The 21,202-nt window shown below is 36.3% G+C and overlaps 3 protein-coding genes across 3 annotated transcripts; 1 reads left to right on the forward strand and 2 right to left on the reverse strand.

The window, feature by feature from the left end:
* The first annotated feature begins 598 nt into the window (after positions 1–598).
* On the forward strand, positions 599–3,412 carry LOC116005471 (ataxin-3 homolog). Its single transcript, XM_031245675.1, has 2 exons — positions 599–974; positions 2,585–3,412. Exons 1-2 carry the CDS (start codon positions 729–731, stop codon positions 3,170–3,172), a joined length of 834 nt encoding a protein of 277 aa, XP_031101535.1. The 5' UTR covers positions 599–728; the 3' UTR covers positions 3,173–3,412.
* A 1,372-nt stretch (positions 3,413–4,784) lies between these two features.
* Positions 4,785–8,335, reverse strand: LOC116006037 (mitochondrial uncoupling protein 1). The gene is made up of 9 exons (XM_031246285.1): positions 8,004–8,335; positions 6,690–6,908; positions 6,514–6,592; positions 6,161–6,294; positions 5,953–6,051; positions 5,727–5,831; positions 5,516–5,590; positions 5,223–5,309; positions 4,785–5,113 (listed from the first exon to the last, which is right to left on the reverse strand). Exons 1-9 carry the CDS (start codon positions 8,088–8,090, stop codon positions 5,072–5,074), a joined length of 927 nt encoding a protein of 308 aa, XP_031102145.1. The 5' UTR covers positions 8,091–8,335; the 3' UTR covers positions 4,785–5,071.
* Positions 8,336–18,729: 10,394 nt separating this feature from the next.
* Positions 18,730–20,547, reverse strand: LOC116006247. The gene is made up of 3 exons (XM_031246548.1): positions 19,745–20,547; positions 19,045–19,671; positions 18,730–18,943 (listed from the first exon to the last, which is right to left on the reverse strand). Exons 1-3 carry the CDS (start codon positions 20,381–20,383, stop codon positions 18,863–18,865), a joined length of 1,347 nt encoding a protein of 448 aa, XP_031102408.1. The 5' UTR covers positions 20,384–20,547; the 3' UTR covers positions 18,730–18,862.
* Positions 20,548–21,202: the final 655 nt, after the last annotated feature.

Below are 21,202 nucleotides of genomic sequence, written 5' to 3' on the forward strand. Positions count from 1 at the left end.
CTTAGTACTATTACGATAATAAAGTACTATTTGACCTTTTTCTTTAATGTCTTTGATTGAAAAGACTAATAAATAACTAAAATTAGTACTATTACGATAATAAATTACTATAAGTGAGTAATTTTAAAGTCTGTATAGAAAGAAAATAAAAAATTACATTACTTGTAAGATTAGAGTTTGATATAATTCAAAATTGGAACTAATTCATATGTGAGTTAAATGTGTTAAAAGTCCGGCCAAATGATTTATTTGCTTTTGAAGGGGGTGACCGAGGCCGAGTGAGTAAAGTATAATTCTCTTTTTTTTACTAACACCTTCTTTGTCATACTTGTTGCACAAAGTTTTCATAGGGTTTACCTAATTGAAAAAGAATGATTTATTTTAAATGTGAATTCAATTTTTTTTTTCCATCTCATTTGATGTGTGAAAATTTTCTGGAAATATAGAAGCCTGGTAATCAAAACTGAGAATTGGCGAGAATTGGCCTTTGGGCCAAAGGCCCATTCACATACATTAGTAATCCAGCCCAGAAGGAATATACATGAGCCCATCGCTATCCTCACTTGAATTCCATCGAGGCATTGTCCATTTGTCGTTGAGGACAGAGAAGAGAGAGAGAGACTGATTGAGACAGAAGTATAGAGAGAGGAACAGAGAGAGAGAGAGAGAGAGGGAGACATAAAACAGAGTCGCAGAAATTAGGGTTTAAATTTGTTGAAGAAATTAGAATGGAAGGGGCAACAGCTAGCAATGGTGGGATGTTGTACCACGAGGTGCAGGAATCTAAGCTCTGCGCTGTGCATTGCGTGAACACTGTGTTGCAGGGTCCGTTCTTCTCGGAGTTCGATTTGGCGGCCCTCGCCTCCGATCTTGATCGCAGGGAGCGTCAGATGATGCTTCGAGGCGCTGGAACCGGCGATTTCATCCCGGAGGAGTCTCACAATGTCTCCCTCGACGGCGATTTCAGCATCCAGGTTCTATTACCGTCAGTCTTCGCACTCTTTTAGTATATATTTCTATCAGCCACTGATATATTTGAAATGAGTAGTTCAATTTTGTTAGGTTTTATATTCACCCCTATAAAATGATTGAACTTTTGTGGTTGGCGCTGGTACTTTTATGTGTATTTTGCTTCAATTTGAGAAATTGTCTGTTCTATATATGTGTTGAGGACTTGAGGATAAATAAATATTGGTATAATCTTTATTTTGAATGATTGGAAAGTTAATACTGGACAAAAGATTTAAACTGTATTATTTAGTAGGAGTAGTATATGTTTGCTAAGTCTGTACAGTGAAGATCACTTTGCATGCTATTTGCATTTTGATGCTAAGTGATCTTCCAATTCAATTGCAACTATTGTTTGATTTCCTTAAATACTAGGTAGTAAAGACAAAATTGTCTCAGTGTTGTAAAACTTGGCCTAGGCCCGACTCCCGAGTTCCGGACTAGGTGCTAGGCACTCCTAGGCCAAAGGGAAGAATAGGTCTTTTATGTGCTATTGACCATTTGTATGATATGGGAGGAATACTTGCTAGAATTCTAAAAAATCAGGTTTCCTTTTTAGTTGGGTGCCACAAACGCCCGATATTTTTACAACAGTGTATTTTGTTTCTGAAAAATGGGTGGTTTATGCACTGGTGCTTTTCTCTTGTGTGTACCCTCCTTTTTTCTTTTCTTTTTTTTTTTTTAATTTTTGGCGGATACCAGTGTGGATTTACATTATCGACTGTGTTTCCTGGGAAATTTCTATCCCTAAAATGTCATGTCTTATGTATATGAGAGCCTGTATAAAATTTTTCGATTTTTTTCATGATCTGAGACTTTTATTCATATTTATATTTTTCTTTCTAACCTGTACAGTCTATATCTTTTCTTTTTGGAGGAGAGGGTGGGGGTGGTGGTGTCATTCACTATGTAACAATGATAAAATAACAAGAAAGTTGTGGAGTGTTTCCACGGCACTCTCATTGTTTCTGGACCTGTGGTAACTGAATCTGTAGATATCATCTAGTCTAGTAAAGAACCCAATGCTCTTAAGTAATGTTAGGCTTAAACATGGTTACTAGTGCTCCATGTATATAAGCATTAGTTGGCTTCCATTGCATTGCCCCTAAAGATGTGGAACGTTAATTGCATTGCCGATCTGTTCATTTGATTTGGTGAAATGATAATTTTTGTTTTATTGTTGAGCTAGTTATTGAGCATTTAAGTTGAAGTGGCTTTCACTTTATTAAAGATCTCTCAATTCATTAACTGCACTGAATTTAGTGCTGACGATATCTTCTTTAGAACTGGTGAGATATATCTTACTATAACCTTTTGGTACATGTCAAGTGCTTTCAGTGTGATTACATCTATTGTAAGAGCCTGCTGGACAGCCTGGACAAACCCTCAGCCTTGCTTCAATTGAACCTTTATAAAAAATTATAACTTCAATGTGATGTTCCTGTTGTCTATGTTTAGTTGTTTACTCCTGGGTGTTCTTACATTTTGACTGAACAAAATTTGGGAAAAGTGAGTAGTCTTCATTTAATAATACCTACTTCAGTAGTTAATCTTATTGAATTGAAGCTACTTGCAGGTTTTGGAGAAGGCTTTGGAGGTTTGGGATTTGCAAGTCATTCCACTTGACAGCCCAGTTGCTGAGCATGCTCAAATTGACCCAGAACTGGAAAATGCATTTATTTGTCATTTGCAGGACCATTGGTTCTGTATCCGAAAAGTAAACGGGGAGTGGTATAATTTTGATAGTCTTTATGCTGCCCCAGAACACCTTTCTAAGTTTTACCTTTCAGCTTATCTCGACTCCTTGAAAGGTTTTGGCTGGAGCATTTTTCTGGTAAGGGGAAATTTTCCCAAGGACTGTCCAATCACTTCCTCTGAAGCGTCTAACGGTTATGGACAGTGGCTCACGCCTGAAGATGCAGAGAGGATTACAAAGTCTTGCAACTCGGCTGGGAGAACAGGTAACAGACCTGGTGAAAGGCAGCAGCAGTCTGGTATGGAATTCCAGTATAGGGATCAAGAACTCTTACTAGACGAAGATGATGAAGATTTGAAAGCTGCAATAGCTGCAAGCTTGATGGATTCCTCACCTGCTGTCAAAACCGTAGTTAGCAGCAGCACTTCAGAAGAAGAAAATAAGGGAAGCAAAGGAGAGAGTTCATGAAATTAAGCCCTCACCTCCAATTCAAGCTTTTATAAAAAAAGAAAAAAAGGAAAGAAAGAAAAGGGATAAAGAAAAAGAGAGTACAGTTTCATTGAAGCAAAACATTCAGCATGAGTCCCATAATTGTGCGGCATAAATGTGTATGCTGTGTTTTGGATTTTTTCAGGTGTGGTACTGGTACTGTAAAATCTTGAATTTACAACTTACAAGGAAAGAAAATAACATTGGCATTTGCATTAAGGTGCTCCACTGCTCCCTTTTCTCCCTATTCCCAATTTTAAATGGTTAAGGTACTAAAGAAAATAAGTAAAGAAAAAAGATTGGTTTAACTAATATATAGTAAACATAACATGAAAAATTGTCCTTGGGGTTTATAGCTCTTGTCTGACGGCCGCGTGCGATAATTTTAATGCTATAACATGCTTACATTTAGATACATTATGTAATTTTTTCCTAATTTTTAAAATAATTTGTGCTTTGACTCAAGAAAGTCGAGTTAGGCTGGCTTTTTCTAAAAAGTGAAAATTATTATTATTACAAAATACAAAAAATTAGTATTAATTACTAATGTTTAAAAGTATAGATATACAGGGTAATTATAATCAAGTTGGTTGGGATAATGTTTCAAGTTCGACTCCAACGTTTTACTCAATGTACACTCATAGGTAATGGATGTAAGTTTCCCTCGTCATCCAAAAGAGACACGGATGTTTTCCAACAATAAGCCTATTGTTAGCTAGGCAAGTATGCACATAATTATTTATTTAGGTGCCCAAAAACCTACCTTATAAATATCAATTAATCTATCAAACCTATCTTTTTCTTGGATTAGAATGTCTTGTTTAAATTAATTGTTATTACATTTGAGCATTTTAAACCGAGAGTATTTACAAAGTAAATGAATATCCTCTATACGAAGACAAAATGAGCAATGAAGAAAAAAATAATAGGCGTTTGTATTTAAAGTTTATTACATATGACAAATATAAAGTGTATAAACATGACTTTTTATTCACTAAAGGGGTAAGCATGAATTTGTAATGATTATAGCAATGACCAAAGTTCATATTGCATTGTGAACCCTGATACAATTTTTTTTTTTTTACCTTTATTAATCCATTTTGTACCCATAGTTAATAGTTTATGTAAATATAAACAAATAACTTGCGAATTGCTGACACATAATATCATAGCTGCATGTACAGAAACTGTCAACTGCAGGTACATTATGTGTCAACTACAGATACAAAATCTTAATGTTATTTTTGAACCAAAATCTACAATGCAAGGTAGACCTGGTCCATGGTATAATTTGCCATGAATTTGTTAGTTTATTTATTATGTTTTATTTTATTTTAATAATATTTGATACGAGGTTTATGCATATGTGGTGACACTTAACCATGCCGTCTGATTACTACTGTATATGGTATTGTAAATGATATTCTGATATGAATTATTGGGGCAAGGATACTTATGAGATATGAATAAGATGGGGCATGTCTTGTTAATTAGAGATAGAGATCCTATTTGGCATGTATAGCAATATAGGATTAGTTTCAATTCAAAATATTTATTTTTATAAAAAAAAAATATAGAGAGTATAAGAGTATTGACGAGAGTAGAAGCCCAAGGTTAGCCATAATGAAAAACAAAACAAAAACTTGTCTTAATTGTGACAATTGCCTCACGGGGAAAACAATGTGACAACCAATGGAGGTCTCAAATTTTGGTAGTGATAGCATTTCAGTTTTCGCAATTATGCTATTTTATTCACTATCACAATTAATTTGGAGGAAAAAAAAAACTACCAACTGAACATTAAGACTTCATGTCCAACCAAAACCACATTGAATTGTGTCTGCGCTGTAATGACTTCTGTTTTGAGAAACCATACTTTTATCTTCCAGATGACTCTAAATCTCTAACAAACTTCTTAGCCTGCCATACACAACATTTTATCGATCAAAATTCTTGAAAGAGATTATGTAGTAAGAAAAGATAAAAATCTTAAGCCATCCTAAAAGCAAGCAAGCATACAAGTCTTTACCTGCTCCAGAGTTAAAAACATGATCACATTCCATGAGCCTAGACGACCGAAATTTGGTATAAAGCCTTTGTAGAATGCAAGCGGTCCCTGAAGACACAACACAAAAGTTGGAAACGCACAGTGAAGGGATAACACATACACGGTGGTTCATTAAACATAAGTAACCTAGAAATACAAAATATATAAATTATCAACTCATCTAAGTTTAGGGTAGGTTACGTGAATGGATTCTATTTTTATAGTCAAATACAAAATGTGACATTAGACACATAACATAGGGAGAAGAAACTTACATCATTCCTCAAAGTCTTCACAAAGCAATCCAGTGTATTTTTGTATGTTGAATCTCCCATCATTCTTGACTTAACCTGCATGAAGTTAGCAAATTGACATGACTTGGCACTAGTAGCGGTGGAAACAATGACATAAACCATCAGAAGTTGACTCAACAATGAATCTACAGTTACTAATGGGAAACTAAAAAGGGAAACATTAATAACATACCACATCAACTGGGGAGCCTATGCAGACGGCAAAGAAACCAGCTCCGAGACCCGATAAAAGATGAGTAAGGACATTGTCTGTGAACCCAGGAATCTTTAGAATTGTCTGAAAGGGAAATTTAAACAAATAAATTACATAGGCAGGATAAAGTTGATAAACAAACAAAAAAGCATGTCAGAGTATAACAGAAATATTAGTATGATGCAGAAATTTATTGCAAAATCACCTGCTTCACTTGGTCATAACTTGCTAATTCAGCTGCATTTATTATAGCATTTCGCCCAACATTTGGTCCAAGTCCAGTCCACAGGGCTGCAATTCCTTCCTAAAATTCAGATGCAACAAAAACTTTTATCAATTGAAAACAAAGGTTAAATAAACAGCTGGCTCATTTTCTCGAGAAGTAGAAAAATGGATAAAGCCAGAAAACTTACTTGTCTCACTATTGTAGAATAAGCATTTAATGCTCCAGAATAACGCCTTGGCACACCAGGAGGTAATTTGCCTTCAGCTTGAAGCCTCACCTTAACAAGATCAGTAGGGTTTGCAATTGTTATGCCCAGAGCACCTGTTGGATGAACAAGTATGAAATAGAATGTCTCACATAATACAAACATAAACTAATACAAAACACAAATAAAATTACTGTGCAAGTACTGGATATAAAAAAACACATATTGTTGGATAAAATTTATGGTTTATTAAAGATTAGAAAGAACTACATCACTACTTTAATTTTCTGAACTCGAGCAAATAGACCACACAAGCATTGAAAAGATGCCCTTACCAGTTGTGAGTCCAGCAAGGACTTTCTTTGACAGTGGCACATCCCCAACATGATCTTTACCCACATAGAAGTTCTTTACCTGCTCAGAATGAAATTGAGACATAAGGGGTTAAAACTTAAAACCAACAGAGAGTTGATATTAATAACACTATCAGAGAAACCTAAATAGGACATACAGGTTCATACAACCCAATTCGTAAGCCACCAAATAGACATTGACGATGTAACCCTGGTACAATACCCTTCCACAGTGCAGCTAGACCTTCTTCCCTGGCAATTGTTCCAACTGTACCCAACATTCCCCTGTACTTTGGTAAAGTCATTCCATCTCCTTCAACAGCTCTCTTTTGAAGCTGAAGCCTAACCTTAGCAGTATCCAATGGAATAGTACAAATCTGAACAAAGTAAATATATTCATACATAAAAGCACTTTAGAAGAGAAAAAATGATTGACAAAATAACTTAACGCAAATTGCAGTCACAGATATAGCATACAGCCAGTTTTCGGATGTAATCAACTTTCAGTGATTATATGCAGGATGAGAGACCTACTTAAGAATCTCATGAACTCATCCAATCAAAATTTGCTTTCAAAATCAAAAGTATTCTATTACACTACGCACAAGTGCACATAGTAGACCATACAGGCAACAAAAAGGGGAGATCCGATTCTTGCATAGATTGGAATACTGTAATAACTAAAACATCAGAACAATTAAATCTACAGAAGAAATGACAGGCAAAATAGCCTCCATTCAATTCATGCGACGGAACAGATCACATAAATTGATAGGAAAAAAGGAAAACACCAAAAAGACCGGTCCAACTTAGCACGATGTTTACAGCATCAGATTTCTACACATACGAACACAAAAACAAAGGAAAATGCTCAGAATCCGAAAATTCAAACAGCAGATTTACGAAGACTAAAATGCAGTAATATAAGCATACACTGATCAATTTCATTCCAAACCAGAAACGATCTGAGGCAATAATTTAAAGGTAGACGGAGTAAGAAATGAATAATAGTGGAATGAAAGACCGGTCCGACTTAGCACGATGTTTTCAGCATCTGACTATTACACACACGCACACAAAAACAAAGGAAAATGCTCAGAATCCGAAAATTCAAACAGCAGATTTACGAAGATTAAAATGCAGTAATACAAGCATACACTGATCAATTTCATTCCAAACCAGAAACGATCTGAGGCCATAATTTAAAGGTAGACGGAGTAAGAAATGAATAATAGTGGAGTGAAAGACCGGTCCGACTTAGCACGATGTTTTCAGCATCTGACTATTACACACACGCACACAAAAACAAAGGAAAACGCTCAGAATCCGAAAATTCAAACAGCAGATTTACGAAGATTAAAATGCAGTAATACAAGCATACACTAATCAATTACATTCCAAACCAGAAATGATCTGAGGCCATAATTTAAAGGTAGACGGATTAAGAAATGAATGATAGTGGAATGAAAGACCTCGGCGAAGCAAGCAGCAAAAGCGCTACTGGCAAAGGTACCAGCAAACGATATGTCCGATTTGGCGTTCCCGTGATCACCTCCCATGGTTAGCAACGAAGAAATGTGAGCGCGTTAGCGTTTTACGCAGATCAGCGTGAGCGCAGCAGGAAAAATGAGGAAGAAGAAGAAGATAGATTTCGTATATATAGAGAGACGGAAAAAACTGATTCTGGTAAGAATGAAGAAATATAGGAAGAGCACTTGAGGAGACGGGGAAGGAGAGCGTTGCGGGTCGGAAATCGGAATATCGGAAAGCGTAAAAAAAGGCACCCAATTTGCTATGGCGACTTACGCAATGCCCATTAAGTCATTAACATTTAAACCGTGGTCCACTGAGAAAATCACTAAACTCGTGTAAGGACATATTTGACTAACGATACATTTGGACGGAAATAAGGGAATACTATTTGGAGGAATTCCAATCAAATTGATGAAATAATTAATTTGATAATCATTAATTTTAAATTTAATTTTTCATAAAAGTTATTTATTAGTATTTTTAATTTGAACTTATCAATTCTAACCAATTTAAATTGAGTTATCTTATTGAGATTTTTTGCTGGTTAGGATTCCATAAATTAAATAGAGGATTCATTTTATTAAAAATATTAATTATCGTGTATTTTAATTGATGCTTTTAGAAATTAAGGATGACAATGAAAATAATACAATAACAGTGATGGGTAAATACCCCTAAGGACTACGGTAGAAATATAATGTATAGTCCGTGTATTATTGTATCCCTAAAAAGTCGGGTGTCTCTTAGAATTTGTTAAGGGGCAAGTGACCTTTGGGGAATATTATATTCCTGAAGGGTCAGGTCCTATTCCTATATAAAGGACCTGACCCCCGTTGTAATGGCAGACTAAATCCATTCATCCTTTCGCCCCTTCTCGGAAGGAAGCCATGACTTCCTTTCCCTTTCTTCTTACATTCATATATACACACGCTATACACTAAAAATACACAATCAAACACACGTGGTGTAAATCCGTACCATCGTTTACATTTACACCACCATTGGCGCTGTCTGTGGGGAATGCGACGAAATGCCGTGTTCCTCTAATCAACAGGATGATACTCACCATCCTGCTCACCATCATCATCGACAGCAACAAGCACACAACACCATGCACTGTTTTGATCCGTTTTTCCGGACTTTCGACGCATCGAAAGTAGCAGTCGACGTGTCGAAAACCCTCAAAATGAGGCAGAATACATGCGCGAAGAAAGAAGAAGAAGAAGCAACATCATATGCACTGCCACCATCGACCGCCGCACCACCATCATCGGTTCCGATACCAAGTCTTCCTCGGACCACCACGACCGCCGTCGCCGCTGCAGGCTGCCGCGTCGCCATGCTGTCTTATGACTGTCGGTGTCCAAACTAAATAGATGTCGCCAGAGGTAATCACCATCCAGACAAATGCACCAGAAACGGACACCCAAAAGTAGCTTCAAGGATTGCAGGCGAGGTCCGGGATTCCAAAGCCTTCATTTGCTTTTTGAAAGAGTCGCCAACCACCGCCGGAGCTCAACCACCGCTATCGCCAACAACCTCCAGCCGAAACCGCCGCCACGACCTCTACCTCCGCTGCTGCCATTGCCGAATAAGTGCTCCACCATGTCGCCACACCACCAGCTACGGCCTACGGCGCCAGCTCCACCTTTTCTTTTCGGATGGCCATAAAATTGCCTAACGTTTTCCAGCTAGCTCCATCCCAGCCACGTTGTGCACCCGGTCGTCGTTAGTGGCGGAGGTGTCAAAGGGTAGTGAGTTCAAGGACTAGAGAGTGGAGAGACAACGGCGGGTCGGCGTTCACACCGATCGCCTGACTTTCTTCATCAACTGCTCCGGTGCTGCATGGTTTTACCCTCCAGTTTATTCACTGACATTCCATTATGGTGGTTGCAGGTCTCGAGGAAAGAAAAACAATGGAAAGAGACAAAAATAAAAAGAAGAAGAAGAAAAGTGTAAAGTGGTTGTCAGTGGTGGTGGGTTGTGAACCGCAGACCAAGGAAGAAATCAAGGGAAATACTACGAAATACTGGCCATCACCACCAGATTCCACCATCATTATCCATCCAGCTTTTCATATAATATTATGTTATATATGTGTTATAACATTATTAAAAAAAAAAAAAGAAAGAAAAAGAAAGATAGGTAATAGCCTTTCGGCTGCTAGCATACCTTACACATATATAATATACATATATAATATATAAGATGGGGAACATGTCCCCCACCAATATATTATAATATAATATTAATTATATGTAGGTGTCCTAAACACTTTGGAAATATTTTGTCTCAACATGTTTTTACGGAGATCATTGGAGGTCATGAAGATCAAGAATCGAGCAAAAGTTGGAAATGCTACAACAATTACTCGGGAGGTCAACTCAAATGTGCTACGATCAGAACTACAATACCCCTAAAGTTGGCTAGGAATTGAATTCTGTAGCAAAAGATGTAAATTGTAGTATAAGATCATTGTACCGAAAAATATATAAATATATTTTTTATTGGGTAGCACGGCTGCTAGCCTGCTACCCTGTGTGTAGTTCATAAAGTGGGGGACTTTGTCCCCCAACCCCTTCGAAAAAAAAAAAAAAGCACCGGCTCTTCCGTTTGGGGTTTGATCGACCTGCACGGATATGTCCGGTTCCATTTGGGGTTTGATCAACCTGCACGGATTTATAAAATTAAAAAAAAAAAAAAACTTTCGTTTGGGGTTTTGTTCAACCTGCACGAATTTTTCATTTGAGGTTGACCTGCATAAATTTGTCCGGCTAAGTGTGCCCATGCCTCGTCATGGCACTAGATTTTATCCCGCTTCTTAGCGATGCCGCTTTTCAGCGATGATTTTATACTGCATTTTAGCGATGCCGCTTTTCAGCGATGATTTTATCCCGCTTCTTAGCGATGCCGCTTTTCAGTGATGATTTTATCCCGCTTCTTAGCGATGCCGCTTTTTAGCGATGATTTTATCTCGCTTTTGTGCGATGCCGCTTTTCAGCGATGACTTTCCCGCTTCTTAGCGATGCCACTTTTCAGCGATGACTTTATCTCGCTTTTGAGCGATGTTGCTTTTCAGCGATGACTTTCCCGCTTCTTAGCAAGGCCGCCTTTTCAGCGATGTTTTTATCCCGCTTTTCAACGATGATTTTATTCCGCTTTTTAGCGATGCCGCTTTTCAGCGATGAATTTATCCCGCCTTTGAGCGCTGTCGCTTTTCCAGCGATTAATCTATCCCGATTCTTAGCGATGAGCTAATACTGATTCTCAGCAAGGCCGCCTTTTTAGTGATGAATTTATCCCGCGTCTTGGCGTTAATATTAGCTTAAGGCCTTCACACATATCTCATAATGCGGTAGGACTATATCTGCTCGGCATCATATTATTTTCTCCTACCGCTCGATGGTTGGCATTATCTTCTCCATCCATAGATGTTCGATATATTTGCATCTCGACAATGGCAGCACAAGGAGCAACATAACTGCATCAACAACTAGACATAACCCCTTAGTCTTTAATTATTACGCTTTTGGTTGTACTCTTTTTCCCTTAGCTAGGTTTTTTCCCACTAGGTTTTTCTTAGTCTAAGGTTTTTAACGAGGCAATCAGCGTAAATCACGCCCCTCATGCTCAACTCAAACTTGAGGGGTTCATCACAGACTATTAAGGCATTCAGACCAGGGAGATTTTGCTTGTAACAAGTTGGCCGCCCGGAGCACATTTTACTTCTCGAACCTGACGACTCTCGCAGATTCAAGAAGTGGGGGACTTGTGATGGGTAAATACCCCTAGGGACTACGGTAGAAATATAATGTATAGTCTGTGTATTATTGTACCCCTAAAAAGTCGGGTGTCTCTTAGAATTTGTTAAGGGGCAAGTGACCTTTGGGGAATATTATATTCCTGAAGGGTCAGGTCCNTGTAATGGCAGACTGAATCCATTCATCCTTTCGCCCCTTCTCGGAAGGAAGCCATGACTTCCTTTCCCTTTCTTCTTACATTCATGTATACACACGCTATACACTAAAAATACATAATCAAACACACATGGTGTAAATTCGTACCACCGTTTACATTTACACCATCAAACAGTAATGGTAGTAAGAGTGAAAAAATTTAAAAAAGATTACGGAATTTATAATATGTATGGATAAAAATTAAATTTTGTAATCTTTTTCAAATTTTTTCAACATATTAAATTGGAAATACTCTGTATTTGGAAATACGTTTTTTCAAAAAGTATTTCCAACATACTAAATTGGAAATACTCCGTATGAAATACGCTTTTTCAACCATTATTTATATACTCTGCATATTTGAGGGTGTGTTTAGTTTGGAAATTTTTGCATCTTATTATCAGTTTTCATACCCATTATTATGTTTTTTTTTTTTGCCTACTTTTATTATTCTACTATTGAAATCAAATCATTTAGTAATTACAAAACTCATTAGCCTTTTACTCCTCTACTACCAAACAAAGTGACTCATTCTACTTAGAGCATCCACCACTATGGTTTTTTCTTGGAGCCTATGATGAGGTGGATGATAGAGAAGGAGGTAAGGGAATGTAAAATGATCTTGTAAGGTCTTGATTCTTTTGTAGAACCCAAGGAGAGAGGAAAAAAAGGAGAGCATTAGCACAATAAACACCTAGCCAGACGCGTTATAGTTTTTTTAAAGTCTGATTTCACAGTTTTTTTTTTTGTTTTTGTTTTATTTGTTTTCTTTTTTTCTCTTTCCTTCATCTCTCTCCTACTTGGATTATAAAAGATCGTAAAAAAACTAAATAGTGTGAATGTTAATAAAATCATTATTGTTACTAAATATTTGATTTTCATTACATTACGATTCTAATGTTTAAATTAAACACCCTAAATAATTTAATGACTTTGTGGTTTTTTTTTAATTAAAAAGAAACTTGACTTTGGTTTTTATTACTGCATTAATGACTCACCAGCATCCTCTCAAATTTAATTTGATCAGTACACCTACTCCTCTGATCCTCTCACATTTTCTTGAGAATACTGGCCAATTGCCACCAACCACGACCATATATATCATAAGAAATTTAAATTTTATTGTTCATTTAGTACATAAAATGATAATATGAATCACTAATTTTATTTGTTTGAAAAAAAAAGTAGAAAACGTAGACTACATATATTGATTATTGAATGAAATTACATAACTTCTACGATGTCAACAAAATATAAACATATTTTATTTTATTTTTTGACAAGAAATATAAACATATTTAACCCCTTCATAGAAATCTTAGATTAGACATATTACATAAGAAATGGGGTGTTGAATATCGCTCTCCTATTTGAAATCGTGTTATTAATGATATAATTTAACATTATTGCAAAATGGAAAATGACTACTGCCATTATTTGACCATCATCGTTTTCTTTGCTGGAGCTGATTTAATAGTTGACTATGCCGTGAATGAGATAAACATCAAATTATGAGAAACAAAAAATTACGTGAATCAAATTTTTTTATTATTAAACAATCATTTTTTACAAGGTAATATTTGTTGTATACTTTCTCAATCCTTTTATCTTAAAGAATCAATGCCTCCGCCTCAAGGTTCAATCTTATGATTATTAACGATTATATTTATCTATTGTTTAGTCTGTTATCTTGGCACGGACATTATTTCTCAGAAGTCTACACGACAAAAGACGATGTCTCGCTCGTCTATGGAACCTGAGTATCGCGCGTTAGCTCGCGCAACGATTGAACTGGTTTCGGTTCGTAGTTTACTCCAAGAGGCTAGTATTGTCTTGACCCGGACACCTACATTGTTCTGCTATAATTCAGGTGCAACATGTGTGCAAGAACCCGTTCTTCCACTCCAGGATAAAGCACCTAGCGTTGGATTATTTCTTTGTCGGAGATATGGTTACTGATGGTTCACTTTGTGTTCGTCATGTCTCGTCATCTGATCAAGTGGCTGATGTGTTGACAAAGCCATTAGGCCAATCATAGTTTCTATGGTTCCGTTCCAAGATTGCATCGCCGACGGTTCCTCCATCTTGCAAGGGCGTATTAAGGATTATACTTTATCTGTTGTTTAGTCTTTATTATTATCTTTATCCTTCATTAGAGTAGGTATTCTCTTATGTAACTTATCTCATGCAATACCTCTTGTTTGTACCTATATATGTTTATGCACTTTAATGCATAATACATCAGATTTTCAAACAAAATGCATAATACACCAGTAAATATTTTTCCTTCATAATGACTATCCATTTAAAAAGGTAATAGAGATGTCATCGCATAGACTTGTATTGACTGATTACTAATGAAACAATTAATTTACTATGGAGTATGAACTACTTAAATAAAATTATATCAACCAATCGGATTTGGGGGAATGCCTAGGGTGCCCATATTTTTTTTTAGGTTGTACGGCAATAATATATGTAAATAGGATTAGTTTGTAATTAACTTAAATATTTATTTACAAAAATATTAATTAAGAATTATTTTGAAAAGATGGATATTATATAGTACAATGATTCGTTATAATGTAATGAAAAATTTGTACACACATGTAGTGTAGTAAATATTTAGTTATCCTAAAATAATATAATTCCCAATAAGTGGTGTGATTTTGGATCAAAATTATTATATTTGTTTGTACTTTCGAGATAATGGTTTGAATTTGAACATTTTAATTTTACTAGAGTTTTTAGACTAACTTAATATTAAATCTTCAAATCAAAATTTATATGTATTAAAGGTAATTTGAATTTAATTTTACATACAATATATGGATACATATTTTTTTTCGAAGGTCTTAAAGATAATACAAAAACATTGTGGATAGGGGCTTCAAGTTTTTTATTTTTTTAATTATTTTTTTTGGGACATTTGCGTATTGTGATTTTATCAGAGTAATGTTACATTCCTTACAAAATCACTTCATAATATTCACTTGCTATTTATGTGAACTTTTTTATTAATTTGTAGTGCATATAGTCAATTGATTTACGAGCAGGCAATAAAAATATTTTTTCTAAAATTATAAACAATGACATGAATTATGCATTAAGTTGTGATTTTTTTTTCTTTTGATCATTTATTACATAAAAAAGCAGAGTCCGATTGATAAGTGCAAAAGATGCTACACTTATAGGGTCGTTCTCGGGTCACATTGCACGTAATTGCTAGCTTTTATGATTGATTTGGGGCTTAATTGCGTTAAAATGCTTGTTAGTGCTATTGGACCCTAGTCCACACATGTTTGATCATTTTGTAGGTAAAACGTTGTGCAAAAATGTGAAAAAATGCATGGATTTCAAAGGTAGAGTCACAGGCCAACATTGGAGCAAAGAACAGGACACGGACGCGCCTTGGACGCGCGTCCGCCAAGGCGTCCGGAATTTCTTCCTCTGAAGTTTTGCACAGCCGAACCAAACTCTGCTGTGGACGCGAGGCGGACGCGGCTTGGACGCCCGCGTTCGAAAAATGGCTCGACGGACGAAGGTCGGACGCCCACGTCCGAAAATCAACTCTCTGAAGTTTGTTCGCTCTGCTGAGGACGCGCAGCGGACGCGGGTCGGACGCCCGCGTCCGAAAATCACCTCGCAGAAGTTTCGACGCAACGCAGCAGAAACCCTGCTGGACGCGCAGCGGACACACGTCCAGTCAGGCGTCCACAGCGTAATATTTTGGCGGTTTGACGCGATTTAAATAGAGATTGGGGGCATTTTTCCAGGGGATCCCACTCATTTTTCCAGATTAGTCTAGTCTAAAATTTCTCTCTCTAGAATTAGGTTGAAATTCCCTCCCAATTCCACTTCAATTCCACTCACATTTCATTTCAAGTAGCTAGATTTGGAGAAGATTGTGCACATCAACTTTCAATTGATCAAGATTTGTAGAAGGATTCCATTTACATTCAAGTAATCTTCCAATTTCCTCTCTTGTTATTCAATTTTTAGTTTGTGAATTGATTTGTTCTTTGAATTGTTATTTGATTTCAATCCTTGTAGCTTAAGATTTGTTCAATTGCTTTGATGATACCTAGTTTAGAGATGTGTGGCTGGTTACCTAGTGGATTTGGACTAGTTGAACATGCATGTTGTTCTTGAGCTCTCATATCATATATCTAGGGTAGAATGATGCTTTTTGGATATCTTGACTGCGGTTTGGGGTGTTTGTGTGACCTCTACTCCGATTAGGCCGATCGGACTTGAGAGTTAGTGTAGAAAGCTTTCACCTATGAGAATAGGGAATGCGTTAAGACCTCACCAACCTCTTTTCCTTCTCACCTTTGAGAAAAGAGAGAAGGAAGGCAAGAGGCACATAACGTGTTTGTCATAATGCCTCTTCTAGCCTAATGTTCACAAGGATGACGTTACAGTCTAAGAAGTGAGTCCATTGACCACGAGAGTGGCGGTGGTGTGAGTGACCTTGTCTCATGTGAGTCCTTTGAGCGTTCTCAAGCCCTAGTACCTTAGGAAATCAAGAGTTGCATGTGTGCTAGATTAGTCCGAATCCTCCCTTCCAATACTTGTTTTACAACACCTTTCGTTTTAGTTTTTGAGACATCTTTAGAATGATATACACAACCATCTTGTTAGGACTAGCTTTTGAAAAATAGGAGCTCTTGTGGCTAATTCCTTGTCTATCAAATCCTTTCTTACCGTTCCTTGAGACGATACTCGGGAACTTCTTCCCGTTTTACCACCTAACTCTTTCCAGCTCCCGCGAAAATACAACTCATCACCGATTATAGTGGATTTAGAATCTCTCCAATAAGGCATTTCCCAATAGTATGTTTTGGATGGATTTTGGAACAATAAAACACAATGCAATGGATTTTAAACTAATGGGAATGGGTATTTTATTATGGGTTCTTTCTCCTGCAAATGAGAGTTTTTTGCAGGTTATGGTCGGCCCCATTGGAAAAGGAAGTTGCGCCTCACGCGTGCGTGAGGCCTAGATTTCTGCGCCTAGGCGAGCGCGTAATTTTATATATATTCAATATTTTTTTCCTTTTATTTTTTTTCTCCACACCATTTACTCTTTTCTAATCATACTTACAAAAATTCCTCAAAAACCACACTCAAATTTAACTATTGACGAAGGCCTAATGACATTGTACTTTTTTTTTCTTTTTCACTTTTCAAGACTTGCAATCCTTTCTAATACTGCAAGCCACATCATGTTTAAAAAAACTTTTAATTTATATGTCCTATCATATTACTTTGAAAGGGAGTAAATTTTAGAGATAAGAATAACCTTACTTGGATTAGTTTGATGGTAAAAAACTTAGAATTCAAATGAAAGGCTTATGATTCAATTCTCAATGTAAACAAAAGATAAACGTTTTAGAAAACAGATACAACATTATAATTGAGTCAATAATACTAAAAAAAAAAAAAAAAGAATAATCTCACCTGCATTAATGACGGGGAGATCTTAGGCTTTAGATGTCCCAAGATTTAGTGCAAGTTGGGAGAATTACTATCTGTATGGACATGACATTCATGAAATCGTGAGAGGAATTTTTGGTTCACATAGTGGAGGTACACGACAATTGGCGGGAACGCTGAACGCATATTGTGTCTCACAATTGAGAAGAGAATATGTCCTATGTACTATGTAGCATCAGATTCCACCAAAATTAACAAACTGTTGGAAAATAAGTATGAAAAATGTAGAATATAACCAGGTTTTCAGTCACACATAATTCCGAAGGCAAGTAAATTCTTTCGTTTGATTAGAAGTAATTACAATTATGTGGAATTGAAATTGCCTCATTTTCATGGAATTAGAATCTCATACCTCCGATATTTCAATTCTATGGATTTTAGAAAAAAAAAAAAACTTTAAGACAAAATTGCCTCTCTCTTTTTAACCTAAAATTAATTTTTGACATCTCTCTTTCGATTATAGTGTCTTTTTCTACTCTCAACACAGAACACCAATTAGTAGATCAACCTCAATCAAAATATGTTTTTTCAAAACTACCTTATATATATTTTATTGCTTTCGTAATTTCGTTATACAATTATAGAGTTTATTTACAGTGTGTCACATAAATTTTCAAAAGCAAAATTTGAATTTGGTCAGTTATGAATAATAATAATAATAATTTGGGCAGCATTTTTGACTGTATACTATTTATTTCTATGTATACCAAAACATTAAAATTGAAATTTTCAGTAATTTGATTCCTTCAACTAAATACTGAAATTTAAATTACCACTTTATTTCCACATTATTCATTTCTCATAAAATTCCTTTCTCACATAATTCTTCTCTGGAACCAAACCCCTTAGGTGGAAAATAAATAACAAGTAATGACATATAATAGAATGATGTAACCACATTTGACATTAAAAAAAAAAACACAATCATCTTCATCTTCAACCAAAGATCTCCAAGACAAATTTTAATTTCTTGAATGATCAAGGCTACATACACTAAGAAACAGTCCAATCCAAGTGCCGATAATTATTGGCGTTTGGCAAAGTGATCTTTTCTAGTGAATTTGGGGTGTTTGTTGTATCATAGAGCTGTTTTAGGTAGAGAGATAGTGGAAATTGTATTGCGTTTCTTTTCCTACTTTTGCCTCTCATTGTTATAGTCAATAAAGCAATCCAATAATTCAGATTCACGGGAGAAAAGAGCACAAGCAAATTAGCCAAACCAAACCGAAACAAGGGCAATATGATTGGACTCCAAAAAACATGTCTTCAAACAACAATGTCAAGGAAATACAAAATACAAAGAAGTGAAATAAGGCTACAAATTATCAAACCCATAATATCTGCTACTTCTCCAAGAAGGTGCTTAATCCATTGGTGAGAGCGGATGATGGCGATGTAAGAGCTGCCTTCAGTAAGCTCAATGCCTGTAAGCATGCAGGAATAAAAACTTCAAATTTATTACCTATATATGCATCTGATCAAGTTGTGTATTATAATGCAAATCTAATTAACCGGGTTTAATTACCTCTTTCATTCCAACAGTGATCACTTGTTCTTCAATAACACTGAAAGGCACTTTCACTTCCCTCAGTAGTTGAAAACTTGATGCAAAAGATAAAGGATTCACTTCCAAATCGTCTGAAACTATGAATAAAGAAGGTTCCTCTGCAAAATTATTGCTGTTCCTTGGGTCAATCATACAGAAACTCTCGATACGATCCAGAAAATTGAGGGGTTGCTTCTTGCAATTATGATGCTGCGCAAACCCAGGGTCAAGTATGATGTCCTTAACACCCGAACCAAACCATTTTTCGTCCAAGTCTTCCACACTTGTGTATAAGTTATCAATGCATCCTAACTCCGAATTTCCTTGCAAAGCTCTTATCACTGACCCAATGGACACGGTTAGCAAGCTACACAGGAAATCGAAGAACTCATCTGTGGCTTCAGCATACAGTATCTTGTTCGTATTCTTGTTTACTTTTACTTTAAGATACAAAACGGAATCATCTGTCCCAATCACATCAATAGAGGATGATGGCGAAGTTGTTGTTTCAGGTTTCGAATGAATGCTCGTTGCCCCTTGATTAGGCAGAAAGACATCGCTTAATGGAGACTTTGAAACCAGTGAACGTGTGAGCAGACAAATTACCTGCAAATTAAATGAATAGTTTCAAATGTTCAATCGAAATACAAGCAGATGAGAGAACTACATACTAAGGTACCTGCTCCTTACTAACTTCAACCGGCATCTCCCTGATTCGACTCGTTTCGCTTAAACCCAAACCGGAGAGGAGTTGAGCAAGAAAGTGTGGGGAAGCAGGTCTGATCTGTAAATCATCACTGATTAAAAACATTATCGACCCATTCTGCAAAAACGCACCCCCGTACCTGCAATTCATTACTGACGACCCCGAATTATCAGACTTAATTTCTTCGGTAGTCCTCCCATTAGAACAACTGCACATAACATTTTGGTACTTGCTCAAATACCGGCAACCCTGGCGAGAACACATGTACACCGTCATCTCCGACCCTGAGTCATCAATGTTCATTTTCAAGTTGTTGCAATACCAAGCACATGGATTTCTTGGGTTCAGCACCATGGTTTTGCAGAGTTGTGTGTGCCAATTTACTGGGCTATTTTGAATGCTACGGTACAAATTGTTCATACAACCAATAGTGACAGGGATTTTGATCTGTTCACAGCTGGTGACCCGGATTATCGTTCCCATGGGGAAGGAGAGGAAGCTGAAAAGTATATCCACAAAGTCCTTTTCTGCTTCTGCAGCAACTACTCGATTCGTTTTCTCATCTATCAACAGCTTCAAGGAAAGTCGCGATTCTTGCTGCTTAGTCGCCATGTTTATGTTATGACTTATGACCAATCTGATCTCCGCAAACACTGAACCGATTCTATAAAAAAAACAAGATGATTGGCGTGGTGCAGTATCAGGTATAAGTGTATAACAGAATCAAAGTCTGGAAGGAAGATATTCAATCTGCTCCCACTTTATCAAGATGACTAGTAAATTGAGTGCTTTGTTTTAATTAAGCAGGAATTAGGTTTCTTAATGATGAAGCACCCAACAGAGGCAACATGGTGATTGGTTGTTTCAATAAAGTGAAGAACAAATTATTACCAACTCTTGATAAGACATCAACTTTTTGACAAATTGGGTTTCAAGAAAAAAATATTCAGCCACAAATCAGATGATGTGACCACTATTTTGTCTATTTTCAGTTTTTTATTTTTAAACATCTATTTTCAGGTGCTTATAAAAATTTCACAACAAAAAAGAAAGGGTATGTCTCTTTCAACGCACAAAGACCTTTTATCTCTAAACTAGTATTTCACCGGGATAAATAATACCAGCGCCTTTGGTTGGGAGAAGCGAATTAGGGTAAAAATAATGGTAATTCGGTGGGAGAAAAATAAGGCTGGAATAAAGTAAGAATTGAAATTACACTGTTTGGTATGCAGAAATAGGAGTACATGGATGAAAAGGTAAAAAGTGATAGAATGACTAAAATGCCCTTATGTTGTAGTAATAATAATAATAATAATAATAGTAATGGTGCGTTTGGTTGACAGATTGTTAGAATACTAGTATAGGTTTGAAATACTCCATTAATTGAAAAATTCATACCCTTATTAAATAAGGGTTTCAATTCTCTTACTT

This window comes from Ipomoea triloba, chromosome 15, assembly GCF_003576645.1.
Source record: "Ipomoea triloba cultivar NCNSP0323 chromosome 15, ASM357664v1".
NCBI classification, from domain to species: Eukaryota; Viridiplantae; Streptophyta; class Magnoliopsida; order Solanales; family Convolvulaceae; genus Ipomoea; species Ipomoea triloba.

Coding starts and splice junctions, on each gene's coding strand:
- LOC116005471 (XM_031245675.1), top strand. CDS start 729: ATGGAAGGGGCAACAGCTAGCAATGGTGGGATGTTGTACCACGAGGTG. Junction 975..2,584: donor ACGGCGATTTCAGCATCCAG/GTTCTATTACCG, acceptor AGCTACTTGCAG/GTTTTGGAGAAGGCTTTGGA.
- LOC116006247 (XM_031246548.1), bottom strand. CDS start 20,383: ATGGCGACTAAGCAGCAAGAATCGCGACTTTCCTTGAAGCTGTTGATA. Junction 19,672..19,744: donor TTGAAGTTAGTAAGGAGCAG/GTACCTTAGTAT, acceptor TTTAATTTGCAG/GTAATTTGTCTGCTCACACG. Junction 18,944..19,044: donor TCACTGTTGGAATGAAAGAG/GTAATTAAACCC, acceptor GCATGCTTACAG/GCATTGAGCTTACTGAAGGC.
- LOC116006037 (XM_031246285.1), bottom strand. CDS start 8,090: ATGGGAGGTGATCACGGGAACGCCAAATCGGACATATCGTTTGCTGGT. Junction 6,593..6,689: donor GAATTGGGTTGTATGAACCT/GTATGTCCTATT, acceptor CATTCTGAGCAG/GTAAAGAACTTCTATGTGGG. Junction 5,310..5,515: donor TGAAGACTTTGAGGAATGAT/GTAAGTTTCTTC, acceptor TTGTGTCTTCAG/GGACCGCTTGCATTCTACAA.